Source organism: Fringilla coelebs (assembly GCF_963513975.1).
Source record: "Fringilla coelebs genome assembly, chromosome: 2".
Classification (NCBI taxonomy): Eukaryota; Metazoa; Chordata; class Aves; order Passeriformes; family Fringillidae; genus Fringilla; species Fringilla coelebs.
Genome location: NC_140029.1, coordinates 88592416 through 88613209, shown reverse-complemented (window position 1 = coordinate 88613209; position 20794 = coordinate 88592416). Strand labels below are relative to the sequence as shown.

At 41.8% G+C, this 20794-nt stretch overlaps 1 protein-coding gene across 1 annotated transcript in view; it reads left to right on the top strand.

Annotated features, from left to right (window-relative positions):
• Nucleotides 1–2940: 2940 nt before the first annotated feature.
• PRMT8 (protein arginine methyltransferase 8) overlaps nt 2941–20794 on the top strand; it is a gene marked incomplete at both ends in the record, with an annotated part of 55883 nt that continues 38029 nt past the window's right edge. The window contains 2 exons of the mRNA XM_084226798.1: nt 2941–2988; nt 3610–3753. Of these exons, the coding sequence (XP_084082924.1) occupies nt 2941–2988; nt 3610–3753 (192 nt within the window). The remainder of the gene's footprint in view (nt 2989–3609; nt 3754–20794) is intronic.

Here is a 20794-nt window from a genome sequence, read left to right as displayed (position 1 = left end):
TCCTCAAGACCTAACAGAACAGGGGTTCAGAAATATGTTCCCGTGATAGTTCCAATAACCAGCTATCACCCTTGGGTAATGGGTGATGTCAGCAGGATTTGTATTCATATGATGGGAGTATAATTTGTCCCCTAAACAGTGTGAAAGCTCACATTCCTCAAGTTCAGTGTTGCAAGTTCAGGAACTTGCACTGAGCCTCATACTCAAACTGAAGGAGTGGCGAAGTGTCTGCGTGCTCACCGACATCCGTGTATGCAAACAAACTGCTCTGAGTCTCTTAAAAATTATTAGAAGGAAAAACTTCTACCTGATTTCAAAAAAAGGTTCCAGTAGGACCAGTCATCTTCCCTTTGGAATAAAGCAGGTCAGAGAAATCTGTGTGTATGTTTTCAAAGCAGTTTCCTCAATCACATATAGAACATAAATGGAGTGAAGACACCAACCATCTGGCAGATTTCCAAAGGCGCTCAGGACCAAAACATTCATGCCTGTGCTGGAAACTAAGAGACTGGAAAGCTTTCCCAGTATCTCTAAAACATCAGCACCACGTTCAAGGATGAGCAGTCAGGTGTCATCTGTGTTGACAAAGAGGTGGAGGAGGACAAGAATAGGTGCCAGGGTAAGTCATGCAGTATCTGAAGCATAGAAGAGAAGGATATATTAAATCTCTGCCTGCCAACTTTGCTCGTTGCCGAGTGCTTTTGAAAATCTGATGCCTCATTTAGCTGACTAAAGAGTGATTGAGCTGTACCAGAAATACAAACCCAGCTGTCAGAGAAAACTGGAAAATATGTTCTGGAGTAGTTTTTCAAAATGAAATTCTTTTTCTCTATATAGAGCACTGGCTTATTTTAAAATGTTTAATTAGGCTAAGTTTAGCTATGTGTATCACCTGAAAATAGAAAAGACACACTAAAGCTATGCAGGTTAGTCCAAATGCATGCTGACTAAAACTTCATGCGCTCACTAACCACCAGATATTCACTCCATAGCAGAGAAAAACATTATGACAAAGATTGCAGAGGCATCAAGTTTTTATCTGCAGACTATTTTTTCCCCTTATCCCTTCACCCAGAAATTGAAGTACTTGGTGAGGAAGAGGCCCATAGCCCAAGATTATGAGAGTAGCTTTGGAATACTTGGCAATGACTATAGATGTTTTCATATTTGAAGGGTTTGAAGACCTGCAAAAGCTCGATGAATGTCACAAAGAAAAGGGGAGATGAACCGCTTCCACCTCTGTCATTACTTAAGTCTCATGCCTAGAAGGTGTGAAATTAAATTCTACTATACAAACACAGGAGGTGTGGATGATTACTGAAAAAATTATCAGTGATGTGGTGCTAATGAAAGAACTTGGCGTGTCAAAATAAATGTGAGATGAAAGGCAAATCAGAAGCTTTTGAAAGACTGAGTGATCAAATGGCTCTGCAAAGTGTCACACCAAGGTCCAGTTTCAGTCTGTACGGAATGTGTGTCTAAAACGTATTCTCAGATTCTGAAACCACTTTATATGGTACCATTGTGCCCTACATGGCATGTTCTCATTGCCACTTGACATTTCAGCATACCACACACCTTCTGCTTCCCTAGGTTTCTTACTTATTGCTGTGCAACTTATTACAAATTCCTGAAATCTAATGTTTACCTACCAATCTGTTTCTGAGCAAGGATTTGTGAGGGTCGTTCAAGTAAAAAGGAGAAATTCGCCTCCTTAATTTTCTTGGTCCCACCTCCTCCTCCCCATGGGGCAGGAGAATAGTTTTGCTCTCCACTCTCTAATTCATATACTCTATTTCCATTCCCCCACCCCCAGGAATATTTCCGCCTGCCGTGTGCCCAGGGACCTCCTGGTTTTTGGCAGTACTTCACGGTATGTCAGTATTCCAGAGGTCAGCTGAGGATAAACTCTAATTGAGAGATATTAAAATAGGCTGCAAGGGACAAAAATTCAAAACCCCAAATCTATCAAGATCTGTTACTGATGAAGCATCGGAGCTGGCCACGTCCTTAAAAGATGCATCGAAAGTAATCTTTCAAACCTCTTATTCAGGTCTCCATTGGCACCCCCAGAGGAAATAATTTCAAACTGTTCAGAGAGCAGCAATCCTGTTCTGGTCCTTGAAATCCTTCGAGCAACACACACCCACACACCAGCATTATTTTCTCACCTCCTCCGTATAAAAACAAAACAGAAACGTGAGAACAGTGGGCTGGAGATGGAGCTGCGGAAAGTGAAGTTGGAAGGATTAATTATGTAATACGCCCCCTCTCCCGCCCTTACCCACAGCAACACGAGTGAGGTAAACCCAATCCTCCCAGCTGACAACTCAGAACTAGAAAGTGCCCGGAGGAGTGAAAGCAAAATAAACGTGTGGGGAAGGTGGCGATGCACTCCTACAGAGGAAGATGTCATTAGGAAAAGGCTAAAAACAAGTTCAAATCACCTTTAGCCTCTTCCCTTCCCTCCCCGGCGAGACCTCTCCCTCCGCCTCTTCCCCTCTCCTCCCCCCAGCTCCTCCTCCCCCCTTTTCAGCAGGAGCTGCAGCCGGATCGGGACTATATTCCTACAGTTCACGGCTCTCTGACGGAGCGTGGATCCTCCTGAAAAACTTCAAGTAAAACAGGAGCTGGGAGAACACACACACGAGAAGATATATTAAGAAAGCAGGTTTGCTACTTAACTCGGAGGAAAGAAGCTGGAGCAGACTTCTTCGGTTGCTCTCTAAGAGCCTTGCCGAGAGTCCTTGCAAAGAAAAGTGTTGCTGATTCAAAAGAAGAGGAGGGATGGGGAAGAGGAAAAAAATTGTGCATGTCTGTGTGAGAGGGAGACAACGTGTGTGCGCGTACGTGTGAATGCGTGCTTGTGTGTGAGAGGGTGTAGGCGACGGGTGGGGGGAGCTTGAAATTATATTTTTTTTTCCTACGAAAGACACGTGAATGCAATTCCCAGTGAGGGGCACCAAGCTCTGCCCAAGAGCAGAAGGGGTAGGGAGAGGGAAAGGGAGAAAAGAAGGAAGGGAAAAGGAGAGGGAAGGGGAGAGGGGGGGAGGAGGAGGAGGGAGGGAGAAGGAGGAGGAGAAGGGATTTCTATTGCAGGAGACATTCATAGAAAGAGGGTGGCAAATTCTGTGACCGTCTTTAAAGGAAGTGTCCTGGGACGTAGAGAGAAAGAAAGAAGCCCAAAGAAGGAAAATAAAGGGCTATGATTTCCTTGTCCTGTTGCTTTGTCTCTGGCTCCCTCTGCCTCTGGAAGAGTAGCCACAGGACACAAAGATGCCCAGCTGGTCACTGCACGCCCAAGTTCAGTTTAGCTGGTGCTTCTCTCCTGTTTAGCCTGACTGCTTTCTCTGAAGGGGAGGACTCATAGCCCGACAGCCTTTTAGTTTAACCTGAAGAGTGTGTGCCGCCTCTCTCTGCCCACCCCAAGAACTCGCTGGAGGTGGAGGAGAGGGGAGAAAGAGGAGGACTTGAAAGTGCCTGAGGAGCTCCCGATGCTAAGAGGAGAAAAACATTCCTGTGGACGACGCAGAAAGGACAAAGCTGACTGATTTATTGCTGTTTTCCATATTTTTTTTTTTTATCTCCCTGTCCTTTGGCGCACACCAGTGTTTGGAGATCTTTGAAAACACAAACCAAAACACCAGCCCCGAAGCCCCAACCCCTTGGCTAGCTCTTATGGGAATGAAACACTCCTCCCGCTGCCTGCTCCTAAGGAGGAAAATGGCGGAGAACGCTGCCGACAGCACCGAGGTGAGTAAGGATGCGAGCCGGAGTCGGCGCCGCGCTCCCCCAGCCCCGAGCACCGATCCCCGGGCAGAAGCAGCGGGAAGTGCGGAACAACTTTCCCGGCCCCTCCGGCCAGCTCCTGCCTGCCGTGCTCTATGGTTTCCTGCATTCTCCCCCCCTCTCCCCGCCGCTTCCCTCCCCCCGGATCCCTCCGATCCCCGTAGGCAGAGAAGTTTGCCCGGCGCGGAGCCCTCCGGCCGCTCCCGGCTGCCGGGGCCGCCGCTCCGGCCGCTTCCTGGGAAGTTGGGTGGCCGTGCGGAGCGGAGGCTCCGCGGGGTGTCGGCTCTGGGGGCAGCGGGGGAGGGCGGCGGTAATTCGGGTGTTGGACCCGCCGAAAGGGGCAGACCGTCTCTTGCGGCAGCACCTTGGCCAGCTCCCCGTGCTTTCCGCCGGCAGCCTTGGCCGGGATCGTTCGGGGCCACTTTAGGAGCATCCGTGTCTCTGCAGCATCCTGCATATTAGCAGAGCGGAGCTGCCCGAGGTGGGGGCTGTCCGGCTGGCCTGAGCAGTGCCGAAAATAGCTTTGCACTGCCTTCAGGCCGGGAGGGTACCCTGCGAGGTCTCAGGTTTTCTGCGAGAAATCCACCCCATCCCCGCCGCTCCCCCACCCGTTACCTTCTGCTTCCTCAACATTGGGGTTGAGCAGCCCCTGTTTACTTGTCTGGGGCTGTCTTGACCTCACTGAGACTTCTCAGGGCATACAGCAGTGTGCGAAGTCTCAGGTCTGGAAAAGCAGAAGGATGCAGGATGCAGTCCCAGCATCTCTGTGAGCATGTGAGAAGGAGACAGGCGAAAGTGAGAGCGTGTGCCAAACTCGCTGTTTCTATTAATAGCCTGTGCCTAGCACTCTGACTGAACACTTAACACATGCTTTAGCAAGATGCAGCACAGCCATGTACAGACCCCACGGATTCTGCACCCCAAACAACTTCACGGCTTTGCCCTTGCAGAGGCAGCACTGAACCTTCTCCCCAGTTACCCCACAAAGGGAATAAAGAGCAAAACCTATTGTGAACACACGACTATTCCATTCTTTATTGTTTCCACATCTCTGCCTAATGTCTCCTTCTTTCAGTTAGTCCTCCCAGTAGGTGTCCTGCTCGCTCATGAATTCCATCCACATTTCTCTTCACAATAGTGTTCTCTCTGCTTGACCTTCATAAATGTGCCTCCTTTGCCATGCCAGGTGAAGAACCAAATTTTCTTAAATGAAAATGATGTAAGCACTAAATCAAAGAGCATGCCTGCTACTGCGCTACAACCCCATAGAGTACTGCTTGCAGAAGAGGCATCTATAAATAGCAAGAAGTCTGGCTGCACATCTGTAAACTGTCGTAGTCCTGACAGCACATATTGCATTATAGGTCTCAGGATCCCAGGACAGGATTGCAACAAGAAATGTACAAGCACAGACAGTTCCTTTCAAAGCCATTTTTGTCAATGGAAATTGTTTATAGACAGGGAAAATAGGTGAAAAGAGCTCTTTAAAGATTCCTCTTCTGGTTCATTCACTCTTAGAACATTTTTATTGTTTAATCCTGTTCCCTGCTTGTGCAATGCTGCACATGCTGCAATGTCATTTTATGGAGAAGGATTTTTTTAACAAAAACAGATTCATTCCAATGCTGCATACAGGTTAGGAGAATATTAAAATGCTGTGCTTCGTCTCCTCAGAGTATCCATCAGTGACAGACTTGTGAAATGAGAGTGAAAATGTTGCAGATTAGGCATATCCTTCTCCACTTCTACCTTCAGAAAATCAGAAGGGATACATTTGTAACCCCTGCCTAGATATTTTTTATTTTCTTAATGTTCATATTTCTGATATGGTCTGAGAGAAGTTGTCTGTCCGCGTATGTGCAGAGATAGAAGTGCACCAAGCAAAATATGCCAAGACCTGTGAAGCTCTTTTACTCATCGAGCATCTATATTTAGCTAAGCCATATGATACCAGTTTGACCTTCAAACCTGTATTTCTCTAACTTTCTCCTGAAGTTAACAAATATGTGTGACAGAAGGAATACTGGACAAAACATCTCACTTTTGGACTTACCACAGTGTCAGAGAAAATCAGGAATTGTTATAAATTTGCTTCATTTGAAACAAGTGAGATACCAGTAATAGTCATTAATTGATATTAAATTTCTGAAGAATTTTGATGTCACAGTCATATAGGCATGATATAAACAAAATCAGCAGTAATGAGAGATGAAGAATTAAAACATTTAGCAACTTGTCAGAATGCCCTTCTACCAAATTATTCCAAAGACCTTCTTGTTCTTGCTTAGATTGATTTGACCCAATTTACTTGTGTTACAGCTTCATCGTGTATTTTTCATGTTTCAGGGTTGTTTTTGTTTTTTTAAATCTACCACAACTGAGGGCATTTATTCAAAGTTTTAGTCAAATATGGCAAGAACACTCTTTCAGTTGCAGGGCAGTTTAAAACAGTACATTAAGTCAAGGAACATGGACACTGCATGAAAAACTTTTTATTCCCTTGACTACCCTCTGTTGCCCATGCTACCTCTTCAGCTTTAAGAGCTTAAAGAAATGATGAGAACAGGCACAGACAAGGAAAAAACAAAGCTACAGTAAGCACTCACTGTTTCCTCAAGCAGAAATGCAGACTAGAAAAGCAATTGCTCACTAGCATTACTTTCCAGTCAAGGAAGATGCCTTGTGTTACCAGGACACTTAGAGGAGTATGCTCCCATGGTTCCAGCTGTACAGACATTCACATCACTGGTATCCCCACAGCCTTGTATCTTGATACAAAACATGGTCAAGTGAGTCCAAGTGTTGCCACAGGTGCTGCTGGGCCTTGGATCAGAATATCAGAACTATCAGAATGGTTCTGCAGTTTATTTCACTGATAAGAGTCTGGTATCAGTCGATCTGCCAGAGTTTACGTAGGACCAGTGGTTTGTTGTATGTGTTTATAGTACCCTGAGAATGCACAGTGTTTTGTATAAAAATAAAAGTCAAGGGGGAAAAAACCCTAAGAGTTTTCTATTTAGACCCTCACTAAATGCCACAAGGTCCCACTAAATAGGAAACCTGCCAGAATGGTTTCAGATCCGTGTCTACAGCACATAAGGAAAAAAGATGAAGAAAATCTTTATTGCCCATGGCCATCACATGAATATTAAGAGATGTTCCACTGGAACAAAAGCTTGAGAATCTCTCTTCAAGATACAAGCATGAACCTCTGTATCTTTAGTCACGAAAGGAGGCTTGTCTAAATAAAACAGGACTGTTTGCATAAATAACAGATGCAGAATTGCATTCTCTGCAAATAATTAAAGACACTCTGACAGAAAACAAAGTAAAAGAGAAACTGTTCTTTGTAGAACATACGCACAAAGGTTTTGCAAAATTCGTGGTGCTGACCAGCTGTAGATTTTGGGTTCTGGGTTTTTTTATTTCAAATGTATTATTTGGAATCCTTATCAATAGTAGGCCTGATATCAGTGATGGAAAAAAAAATCTGAAAGAAATGTGATTTCACAAGAAGGGTGCCTGACTGTAACTTGTGAACCTATGCCAGGTGAAGGGAACACAACCATAAAATCATAGAATAATTTGAGTTGGAAGGAAAATTCAAGGTCATCTACTCCCCCACCTTGCCATGGGGAGGATATCTTCAACTTGACCAGGTTGCTCAGAGCCCCATCCAACCTGACATGGAATGTTTTCATGGATGGGGTGTTAATCACCTCTCTGGGCAACCTGTGCCAGTGCTTCACCATCCTCCTTGTAAAAAATTTCTTCCTTATGTCTTCTTTATATATAAATCTAGTCTAAATCAACCCTCTTTTAGTTTAAAACCATTATGCCTCGTCCTGTCACGACAGGTCCTGCTACAAAGTTTGTCTTTCTCATAGGCCCCCTTTAAGTACTGAGAAGGTGCAATAACCACAAAGTGCTGCAATAGCACAAAGTGCCAGGGTTTGTGTGCACATCCAAAAGATATCTACCTGTGACAGGCTAGTGTCTGACTGAAACAATCCTAGAACTTGAAACTGGTCTGGTTTTGTACTATCTAATTGCTCAGTAACTTCATAAAAAGCTATTCTTATGCTGAAGACTTCGCAGTCTATAGAGAGAAAAGATTCATGTCTCATTGCTAAGAATAGAGAGATCAGTTAATTTATTTATGGTAGCATAATGGAGTCCTCCCAGAATGACCTATTATGCAAACCTTGGGCTTTGGTTAGATTTGGGGTAATATGCCTAATAGATGTTCTTCCCTAAACAGATGAATAAAATGGATTCAGGATTATGTGATCCAGGTCAGCAAAGGTAACTGACTGTTCTGTTGTCAGAAGTGGGGAGGTTAAAGCATTCTATCTGCATGAAATCCAGTCATACCACTACTGAGGGGGGGGGGAAAGATATTGTAGAATCTATTGAAACCATGAGCTTCTATTTGTGATTTATGAGTAGGAAGAGGGATTTCTCCTTAATAAGCTACCAAAGTAGGAATTAACAGGAGCAGAACACAAGTGTGTGTAACAGAGAAAATTGGACTGAATTTATTCAGTAAACCAAACCTGGATATTGTGCTGGGTGATCTTGCAGATATAATTAATTCTCTCTAAGCTTTTCCATTCATTCTAGTGGATTCTATGGTTCATTAGTGAGAGGTCTTGTAGAAATTTCTTATTTGGTGTGATTAAATTGCTTAGAACAGCATATATGAATGAACATTAATGAGTGGGTGATGTTTACCCAGGAGAGGAATGGCACTGCTGTATGGTGTGCACCTTGTACTAACAGAAGTGACAAGAGGTCTGGCCTGGTGTCCCAGAGCCAGCTGAGGAGGCAGTTTGTAACACAATTCTCAACTTTACTGAGTGCCCACATGCCTGTGTCACATAACTTTGAACGGGAAAGGTTGTGGATGTGTGCAAGTGGTGCAGGTGAGCTACAGAGACCAGACCACTGCCTCATGATCCAGAGGGGTTGTGCTGCTGACAAGGCAGTCAGAAAGCTGACCAGGATGTCAGGGCTTCACTGAGGGTGTAGCCAAATTCCAAAGGGCTGTATAGGCAGCTCTGAGTTAAAGCAGGGCACATTCCACCTCCAACACATTTTGATCCTTTACAATGCTCCTACGAGAACTGAGTCACCCATGCCATTAGAACTAGTACAAGGTACTAGCACAAGGCAGATCTAACATAGTCTTAGGGGCTTTCTTTAGTTTCTAGCCAATTCAAGAGTGGGGGGGCAGAAATATGGCTCTGAGCCACCTTCTACAACTTCAGCTGTGCAGAACATTAATTTAGCTCAGCTGAAGATAGAGCTAAATGCATTGCACTCCTTTCTCAAATTTAATACTAAAAGTTCAAGGTATTGACCATGATATTTTGGCCCCATTGAAGAAATAGATTTTAGCTGGCATTAATAATAGAGATAGGATAAAGAAACACTTATGCCTAAGTAAAGAGTAACAGCAATCACTCAAAGCAGAGTTTCAAGATAAATATACCTTATCATGGTTCATCCTCTGCCAGCACAGGGTTGTTTTAGTGAGTAATGTTTTAGTGTCAAGAAGACTGGGATTTTTAGAAAGGGTCTGGTTCACATTGGTGACATCATGGGCCAAATCACATTGTGTCCTTGTGCCAATGCTAAAAGAGGACTTCCATGCTAGTAAGCAGGCTTTAATGACACTTTTTTTTCAACCTCAGTTGAAAACTTTTTTTTCAACCTTGTTGTGAAAAGCACAAAAATCTTCAGAGAAGAGCACAAGATATTCTGTAGATGATAGATTCTGTAATTGTTCTACATCCATACAAAAAGTGAGCTTAGCAAGAGTGATTCACATGCCTTCCAAGGCTGATTGTGAAAGATGAAGGCTTGTGCCTTTACTGGTAAAGGCAGAGCATAGAAATACTTAAAGGCAAAAAATCATTGAACCTATTCTCTTCATAAGATTTTGTCTCAGCCTTTCTGAGTTTGCAACAAAGTTCAGTCCCTGGAAGGGTGAGATAGTGAACAGCTAAAGGGGGTGAATAATGAAACTTGTTGCTCCTACCCTCTGATTCCACAGAGAATTCTGTGTACCTGCTGCCCTGATCACTAGCTTTGATTCTGTCTTTATTTTGATCTAGAAGTTTGGGATAAAATGGTTCTTTTCCATATTTTGCTTTTTTCTTTGGGAGTAACCTCTAATTAACAGAAACAAAAACCACTCATCTCAAGGAAGCAAAAAGGAGATTACCCAAGAAGTGGCTGAGTTGATGACCACAAGTTTGTCTTCCTCATGCCAGAGTGGAGCAATTGTTGATTAATCACAGCCTACCTGTCTTTTTCCTGTGTTCTTGAACAGGTCCTGGCTGGCTTCATGATGTCTTTTGGCATGTTATTTCTTTCAGTGTCTTGCATGGGAGCTGAGTACTTCATGGAGACGGTGAGAGGATGGGCACTACTTAATTCTTACTATTTCGCTTTTAAACTGAGCTTAAACTTGTGGAGGGGCAGGTACTGATCTCTTCACTCTTGTGACCAGTGACAGGACTTGATGGAACAGCCTGAAGCTGAGTCAGGAAAGGCTTAGGCTGGATATCAGGAAAAGGTTTTTCACTCAGGGGGTGGCTGGGCACCGGAACAGCTCCCCTGGGCAGTGGTCACAGCACCAAGCCTGACAGAGTTCAGAAAGTGTTTGGAGAGCACTCTCAGGCACACAGTGTGATTTTTGGGGATGTCCCATCCAGGAGCTGGACTCGATGACCTGATGGGTCCCTTCCACCTCAGCTTATTCTATGATGCTATGACTACAATTCTGTGATTGATTCTATGATTTAAGAGGTATGGTAAGGTCAAGGATGATAGTTTTACATCTTTCTTATGTGCTAGATTTGCTAAGTCCCAGTTCTGAAATATAAAGAACCCCAAAATTTTAAAAGGCATGTAAAATGGTGTCTTTTCCATGATCTACATAATTGCAAAAATGGAAACTCACTTTAAAAATCTGGAACAGAAAATCTATTTTTCTTCATTTTATTGCATCAACAATTCAGGGATTTAAAGACCAGAACTGGAAATAAGGCAGACTCATTTTCAAAAGCACTCACTCCCAAGTTCACTTTTCTGAAAATTCTGTTAAGTGCAGAAATTAAAGATAATTTTCCTTTGTATTTTGAGTGTGAAATGCTAGGTGATCATAAATAAAATCTCAATGTTTTTCTTTCCAAAATGAACAGAATATTTTAGTAATAAAACATTTGAAAGGATATTAAGGTGAGAAAAAATTGTTTAGCTGAAATTTTTGATAGAGGAACAATAATGAAGGTGAAGAGAATACCATTCTCCCTCAGTTAAAATATCCTGTCCTGCAGTGCATGCTCTTGGAAGTTTGTGAGTATTGAGGACTGTACTTGGGTCCTTTCCTCACAGAGTGAATTCTTGTTTAAAAAGAGCATTACCACCTTTTCTAACCATTGCTCATAAAAAAAAGAAGTTACTTAAGCTCTTAAATTTTCCTTTTTTCCTTTTTTTTTTTTTTCTGAGGGGTGGGAAACCACCTTGGAAGAAGGGCATGGAGGTGGGTATTTTGTAAGAAATTGTTTGATACCACTGTCTTCCTCAGCTTTTCCTGGTGCCAAACTCTTCACCATAGTGCAGCTGGCAAGCTTCCCATTCGGTATTCTTTTTGGTCTAGAGCACACACTTCTGTTCCCAGTGCTCTCCTTGTCCTGTCCCAAGCTACCAAGGATATTTGAGACATTCTGCCACAGCTCCTCCCTGGTCCCCCTTTTTGAAAGAAAAAGTAGCACTTCCATCTCTTGTGTCAGTGTGGTGAAAGTCAACATCTACTGGCTGGAAGCAGTAATAAGTTGTGATACTGCAAGACTTGGGGTCATGTGTGGTCTCCCAGTTCTCCTGTCCTGCTTGTCCTTTTTTGGCCAGACAGCTAATGTTTCATTGCTTCCAGTGGGACCAGGAAGGCTCAGACCTGGTCTCAGAGCCCAGAATAATATGTGACCTAGACAGGGCCCTCCAACAACAATCCACCAGTTCAAACTTATTTCTGCTTTGGACCTTAATTTCTCATTTAGAGAGGAAGAGAGGAGATGTTGCCATCTGTTTCAGTTTTTGGTTGTGTCCATGTGCTATTCTTCAATCCATTGTGAAAATTGACCCCAGCTTGGGAGAAAGACCAACTACTGATATTCTTTTCCTTAGTCACAAACAGCAAAGTAATTTACCCTTCCTGTAACTCATTCTGAACTACTTCTATTTGAGGACCAAAGATCTCATGACTGAGCTCCACAGTACACATTAACCTGTCTGAAGTAAAGGATCTGTACTTTTTTATTTTACTCTGATGTGATTTACATTAGGATGTATCAGGAGTAACACCTCTGAGTCCGATATAAATAGGGATCCCAGTGGCGTGGCAAAACCAGACGTGTTGATTTGGACAAACTTCTGCAGACCATCTCCTGCGACCTCACAGCCAGGGAAGAACAGTCACCAGCATTGGATCATGTTGCTGTCTCTGGCCAAGTCTTGAAAATCTCCAAGCACTGAGATTCCACTGCCTCTCTGGAGAACTTCTTCCAGGGCTGTGCCCTCAGCAGACCTGTCAGAGGACAAGTATTTCGTATTGTCCTATCTGAACCTCAATAATTGCAGGTTGTGACCTTTTCACCTCATTATCTCACCTGCTGCTATTGAGAAGAGTTCTCTTCCATACTCTTTGTAACTATTTTTCAAGTACTTGCAGGCTGCTGTTGGATTGTCCCTTAGTCTCCTCTTTCACAAATCAAGCTCAGCACACAGCAATCTCTTCTTACAGGTCGTCTTCTCAGGCCCCTGACTATTCCATTTTATAGAGTCTTGCTTACCTTTTTTTAACTAAAGGCTGTGCAGAAATTGTTAAGAGAATGGAAAGGAAGGAAATTTTCCTAAATGAAAGGATGTAGTAGAAGACTAACTGATTAATGCACATGGCCAAGTAGCATCAGCAAAGTGTATTTTGCAGAAATCCCCTGTGACAGAGCCCAGCCGTATATCTGGCATGTTTTACTTCAGTCTTTTGGGTCAGTAGTTTCATATTTTCCCTTGAAAGAGAGGTCAAATCCAAAAAGTAACGCTGCTTCTTACCCACAGTTTGAATCTTGTCTAAGTGTGCATGTGGAGCAGCTGTTTTGGGAGGAAATAAAATGAGATAGAGTTAACCCCATCACAATATCGTTGTCTCCTTAGGAGGCACAGTGTTTTAAACCTAATTAGGATTAGCCAAATTTAGTAGGAGCAGGGGGTGTTCCACAGTTGCTAGGGATGCTTGCCTGTTGTTGAACCTTAAAAAAAGGGTAAGGGCCATCATTACCCTTTCAGTTCCATTGGCTTTGGTAAAACCCAGCAAACCCTCTGTGAGCCTGAAGCAGACCAAGGATGCAAAATAGCAAAACTGAGATATGAAATAGTTGTTGGGCAGAGAAGACAAAGAAAGGGAACAGATTTCAGTGTGCAAGAAAGCATGTTGCAGACTGAAATTTCAGCTGAATCCTTTTCAGCTCTGTGTAAGTTTGCTGATCTCTTAGATCCTTTGGATTAGAAGAGGCAAATGCAAAGTTACCCTAAAGTAAAAGCCCTGTTCTGGAAAATATTGTATTTATATAGTACTATATTTAGCCATGTCACAGAATGCTTTGCAAATCTACTGGAGGTCAAACTATATAATGAAATTACTTTGTGAAGTTGGAAAAGAAAAGGCAAGAGAGACAAAAGGCAGTCAGGAAAATGGGTGGGCAGATGGATGGAGGAAAAAATGAAGGGAGGGAGGGAGAAAGGATAAGGTGGGAAGAAAGGGAAGGAAGGAAGAAAGGGAAGAAAGAAAGGGAAGGAAGGAAAGAAAGGGAAGGGAAGAAAGGGAAGGAAGGGAAGGGAAGGAAGGGAAGGAAGGGAAGGAAGGGAAGGAAGGGAAGGAAGGAAGGGAAGGAAGGAAGGGAAGGAAGGAAGGGAAGGAAGGAAAGGGATGGGGAAATAGAGTCAAAATACAGAGAAACCCAGGAACAGTAGAAATACTTAAATTCATTATCAAAAAATCACAGACTCATTCTGTGCCTCCTTGAAGACTATCAGTTCTTATCAGTAAAGGCCAAGGTAAAGAAAGCACTGAGTACCTTGGCCTTTTCCTCATTCATTGTCCCCAGGGCCCCTGCTCCATTTAGCCACAGGCCCACATTTTCCTTAGCCTCCCTTTTGGTGCCTGTGTACTTGCAGATCATTATTCCATTGTCAGGTTTTACAAATGTCAGGAATCAAGGAGCTGTAGGCAGAAGTAGCAGGAGGCCTTCAGAGGAGTGAATCAATTTACCCTTTTACAGCCTGTCAATAAGGAAATAGCAGGGGGGTTGCCATAGCCTGTAAGGTCTAATGCAAATCTCAATTTCTCTGTCAAAGTGAATAAGCCCAACATTCACTGCTCTTTGACAAATTAGTCAGTTATGAAATAAGAAGAGACAGTATGTAGTTCTGGGCTTTTGATTCTCCCCCATTGACCATGAAAAAAGAACATAACATAGAAAAAAACCAAGAATCTTTAAAACTAGTTATCAAGGTATGTATTTAAAGCTTCCTTTAAATTCTCAATCAAAATTTGCCCTTATCAGCATTGTCTCACAAATGATTAAATCAATTGGCAATCTCACAAATAAGGGAGTTACAATACTGTGAGAGAGACTCTGCCAGTGAAAACTTATCACCAGCTCTTACACCTTTGCACACACACCTGACCCCACCCCAATCTCCACTCCAACGAGTGGAACCAGGGCAATGTGCAATATTCCCCACTTGTCTCCATGTCAGGATTCTGAGCAGCAGCTCAGCTCCAGCTCACCTCATCTCACCTCACAGGCACATTGTCATCGCTGAACGTAACATATTACTGTAAAGATCATTTCCTAGCTCGCTGCTTCAACTACATTACCCTTCTATTCATATCTAAATTGCTGAATCTTTATATTCTATTAAATCCAAAAGCTGATTGCACTTTCCAGGGCTGTTCAAAGCATGTGTCCTGCTACCTATCTGAATTTCTTATTCAGCACCAAGAGATTAATTCAAGCTTCCAGTGCCAAACTCCATCTCCCACTTCTTAGATTTTTCAAACATACTTTAATGAATAATAATACTAGCACCCTGACAGTGTGTATACAGCTTAATGAAGTATATTTTGCCTAACAAAATTGTAAAACTAGGCCAATGGGTTTATATTTCTGTTTTCTCTGTATTTGACATTCAATTTCTGTCCTGCTTTTCTAAGAGACATTTTTCATCAGATAAACTTAATGGGAGCAAAGGTATATAAGGATTTTAAGTAAAAAAGGTGCTTGCACTTATTACTGTGAGATTTTCATGAAAATGTGAAACTATTCTCATAGCCTCAATGCTACAATTTTATTGATGAAAAAGGCTCTATGCCATCTTTCTATCTTTTTGGGTCTGTTCCTTTCTCAACAGAAAGCCAATAATGCTTCTCAGTGCTCATAAAATATCTCTTTGTTGCTTTGTAAAAAGGAAGGCAGAAGTATTTATGTTTGCAAAACCTATCTCCACCTGGTAAAACTGAGTATTCTAACTATGCCTACTAAAAACCAAAAGTGTTCTCAGCTCAAGACAGGTTTACCCTCATGTAAATCCGGCAGTTTCAGCAGAATTATTTTTGATTTATATAGATTCAAAACCAGCTCACATCTATATATAAAATTATATTTTAAAGGATGAATCATCAGTGGTTTTGCTCAAGAATAGTGTTTTCATAATTCTATTTCACGATCGTATAAAAATGTTAGGAGCTTACTTTTTTGTATTGCTTTCTTAACCATATTTAAAAGATGGGTTTAAGATACCAAAAGCTTATTTGATTGTTAACACAAAGCTACAAAAGCCTGATTTATATCAACACAATTATCAATTGCTGCTTTTGAAATACACAGTGTAGATACCTTTTTAACAGGCGTGGTTCAGAACCCCCTGTAGTTAACATAAATCCCTGAAGATCTCTGAACATTTCAGTGAATGTTTGATTAATAATGCAAGAAATGCTGAACACACTGGTTTGCTCATGTGTGTCAGTAGCACTCAGCATGATTATTTATCATAGAATCAAGTCCATACCAGCAGAGTATTTAAAAACACTCCTCATCTACCTTGTATAATATGGAGTAAGAGTAATTCTGCTGAAACCAGAGGTATTACCTTTGTTCTGCATGTTAGATACATATCCATTTTCTTAAATGACTGCTGAAAACACATTGAAGTCAATTATGGCGTTTGCAGCTCTCCTGGGAAAAAATGTATTACCAAGGCTGGAATTGTCAGGTTTTTAATCTCAGTCTCTTCCAATGAAATTTCTTGCACTAGGTAAACTGACACCAAATTATACTTAATCGCCAAATGTGAGCAAGTGTAGTTCATTAGGCTAAATTTACAAGATGGTTAAGAACAATATGTTGTCCTTGCTATAAATGGGGACTAGTCTCACAAATACACACCCTTGCCTTTTTAGCCTGCAGAAAGATTAGTTTTATTTTGTCCATTACTAAGCAGACTGTCATGGTTTAACCCCAGTTGGCAACTAAGTACCACACAGCTGCTCCTTCACTCCTTTTCTTCCCCAGGGAGATGGGGAGGATAATCAGGAGAAGAAAAAAGGAAGCAAAACTCATGAGATAAGAAGAATTTAATAATTGAAAGAATTTAAAATGCAATAATAACGACAATGCTATTAATACTGCTGCTACTACTGCTACTACTAATAATAATTTTAATAAAATGGAGAGGGAGAGACAAACAAGGATGCACAATATAGTTTCTCACCATGGACTGATGCCCAGCCCATCCCTGAGCAGCAATCAGCAGCTCCCAGCCATCTCACCCCAGTTTATACACTGAGCTGATGTTCAGTGGAATATCCCTTCAGCCAGCGGGGTCAGCTTTCCTGGCCATGCTTCCTCCAAGCTTCTTTTGCACCTGCTCACTGACAGGGCATGGGACACTGAAAAGTCCTTGGCTTAGAGCAAGCACCAACCAAAACTTCAGTATGGTTCTCACACTAAATCCAAAACACAGCACTGTGCCAGCTACTAAGAAAATGTACTCTGTCCCAGCTGAAACCAGGAGGAAGACTCACAAGTAGCTTTCCTTTACATGGACATTTTAAACCTCAGATTTAAATTTAATTAGCTGCTTTAACATGCTTATAAAGTACCATCACCATTAAAAAAACCAGTGATACCCAGTTTAGTTCCAGAATCTGATAATTAATTAATTGCCATAAGATACTCGGTCACACAACAGTTTCTTCTCTGACACTATTCCAAACCAAGGAAGTTACTCCACTCCCCATCTTATAACTAAAATGCAAATTGATACATAACCCTAACTCTGAGTTAGCAGGACTGTGCTACTTAATAATTCAATGACTGCCTTGACATTGTGATCATTTGTCATTTCAGCCACGCAGTTCCTTAAAGACACATTAAGATGCTTGCATTCTTTAGCAGGTATATGTGTGTGCATACATATACTTGCAATGTTCTATATTTACATGAAATTCAAAATGGATATTGTGTCATGACTTCCATGTCTTTGTGCAACTTAAGACCTTTAGTCTTATTAAAACTCTGTCAGAGAAGACACAACTATGCCTGTGTGGGCTCAAACACTGCAAAGTGATCAAATCCTGGTTGAAGTCTTGTACCACATCAAGTGTTTGTGTATACACGTATACATATACATTTATATGTTGATAGAGAAACTCTGTGTTTAAAAAGGCAGTTTTATGGAAAAGTCCTAGCTTTTTATTTCTTTACATCCTTTGTATTCACTATGTTCCTCTGTATGGGTGTTGTGACGAAATTCAGTTTAGATGTGGAGAATCACAGGAGGATGAAACCTTCCATTTCAAGTTCAAAACCAACCTCATATTTTAGATATAGTACCACCAGAGCTGAAGTAAGATTAAATTCAACTAACTTGGTGAGCTGTTAGTAATACAAGCCCCCAGTGTAGAAAGGGAGCATTTAATTATATTTGTCTCTTTGAGTTTAGATCACCTCCAAGCATTCACACCATTGATTCAGCAATTAAATATAGTTGGCCTTGTTTTCTTAAATTCTGTAACACCTACATGTCTCATAGCTCATAGAGATGCCCACCTGGGTCCTGGGCTCCCTTTCCTGCCCCACAGGGTCTCCCAGTGCCAGCTGTGCCCACGACAGGATCAGAAGCAATGGGCACAAACTGAAACACCAGAGGTTCCATCTTCAAATCAGGAAGTCTTGTCTTCCTGCAAGGATGACTGAGCACTGGCATAGATTGCCCAGGCTGAGTGTGGAGTCTCTTTCCTTGGAGATAATCAAAAGCCACCTGGATACACACAGGCAGCTGGCCTGAGGTGGAGCTGCTTGAACATAGGGGCTGGACCAGACAACCAGAGGTGCCTTCCAACCTCAGCTGCTCTGCAGTTCTGTGAAATCAAACACAACATATAAATAAAATTGGAAATCTAAGTGCTTTCTATGCCTATTTCACACATCACATTTGTCTTCTTTGCTGATATTTTAAAATCTGGTAAATTTAGGAATCTGTGACAAAGGAGCACAGCCTCTGTTTTTTCTCAAACATTCAATCCTGTGAAATGCTGAGTATGTTCACATCTCTATTAACTGTGGTGTTTTTTACATCTGATGAACTGAGGTCTCAATGAAATGAAAAGGACCAATGATTTATTGAAGTCACTGGATTGTACAGACTGTACAGAACAAAGGAAGTCAAGTCAATTAACTTAATGTGCTAGGCAACAATTCTATATTTAGCTTTTTTTCACTTTGCATTGGTTTTAGTTTTTGACTGCTGGATATGACTTTGCTATCTCTGACATCAACTTGAAAACAAACTTCTTCTTAATCTTGTGGTTTTAGTGTGAAATCCCAAATTGAATAAAGATAGTATTATTTATTTGGGATTTCCTAAGGCGTTAGGGGAGATGCTGTTGTCAGTTCCCATCGTTCTTCCTTCATCTTTTAACCATTTAGATTTTTCTACATGGTATGGTCTTCAAAAGAAACATTCTTGTTTGAGGGATACAGTTTATGTGTCTTGCTGCTGGTGGCAGAACTTTGTATTCCTCTGACTCGCAACATGCTTCAGAGTTCTGCTGAAAATCACTGCATTGTCAGTAAAAGGAGAAAAATAAAAACTGGTGTTTTTATGTGGTGCAGAATGATTTAATCTCCAGGGATTTGGTGGCTGAAAAAAAAAACAAAACAAAAACAAGGGAAAAAAACACCGAAAAACCCCCAAACCAAAGCAAGAAAACCACCCCAAATATTTTTATAAGCCTTTTTTGGATCTTCTTGATGACAGTAATTTGTTTCCCAGGGTATTATAAGAAATATTCACAACTCATTGGAGAGAGTCCTAATGTTCTCTATCATTGAATCAAGAAATCTTAATTATTTTCTGTTGTTGCTATTTTACTTTGAACGGATCAGCTAGGATCTGGAATCTGCTCCCATAAATTCAAATGCTTTAATAAGGCATCAGAGCTGCTGGCCTGCTTGTCCTGTCTGAGGAGCAGAGACAAACACCTCTGAATGGCAACTCTGCCCATCTCAAACCATACTGTAAGGAAACCCTTTTCTTTCTATTGATCCTGGACAGAGCCTAGAGCAATTTGGTGGCCAGACTCCAGTTATATTAACAGATTTGTATGACAGTACTGAGAGCATACTCCCCTGATTTATATATATGTCTATGAAAAATCTTATTTTTTGTCTGTGTTTTTTACATTTTCAAAATCTTCTCCTTGTCAGAAAGCTCTCCCTCCCCATTAATTCTGAATGTGCAGCCGGTTCAGAAGTGAGAGCTGCTGCTTCTTCTCCTCCTCTATCCCACTCAGCTGTCAATCATTCCATGAACAGAAGAAATATTTAAAGAAACAGGATTCCATGAAGCTTGATATGTTCCAAAAAGAAAAAAACAAAAAGCACTCCATGTCAATAAAACCTTGAGTCACCTTGAATTGAAACACTATTTTTACTTCTGTTATTTCTCCGTTCTTTTTCTTCCAGTGTCTGAGGTCAAGTTAATGTTCAAATAAGCAGCAAGTGAAACTTTCAGTCCTGTCCTTTAACTCCAAGTTATCTTAAGCAATTTGGAGCTTTTTTTTTAATTTCTCTTTAAATTTCAGGGGTTTTTAGGGCAGTACAACAGCACATCAAAAGGCAAGAAAATCTGAAGGTCTCTTCTGCCATCAGAACACAAATAGGGTTGGTGCAACAAAGAATTTTGCATTGCTGTACATCATGCTGTGCCCATGCTGTGGCTAAAGAACAATAATGCCAACCTTTTATGTGGAAAGGCGATAAGACTGGCTAAAAAAAGACACTGAATCTGCGTCAGTGTGTTACTTTTATAGGTCTTTCTGTACCCAGAAACTTTTACTCAGACTTTTCAAGGTTTCTTCACAACTGTGAATAGTAAAAACCTTTCTGAGATCCACCCTCTGAGCTTTTCAGGTTAAGAAAAGCCGCATGAATCAGTGGAATTCACGGGTCAGAAGCACTTTAATCAGAAAACATCAGTCTTCACACTCATCCAGCTATTTACACAGCGTCAACAGGAGACTAAATTGAACAGAAGCCCAGTTATCCAGACCTTGCTACCGCCAGTTACATTTTCTGCTCTTGTTGTTGCTAGTAATTTCCTTTTTGCTCTGCAGCTTTCCTGAGTGGAGCCACTTCTCCAGCCTGTAGTGATTCCACACCAATCATTTCTATTGCTTCCCTATTACTGCCTAGGCAAAGGGAAGGATGAGGAGCCACTCAGGCGTGCACGAGGACGTCTCGGTCCCCAGCTGCTCCTGTGGAGGCTCTTGGCAGAGCCAGATCTCTTCACACAACAAGAAACAACCAGACCCCAGGAGGGATGTCAACAGGAAAGCGTGGAAGGGCTTTTCTGTGGCCACTACAGGAAGGGGGGC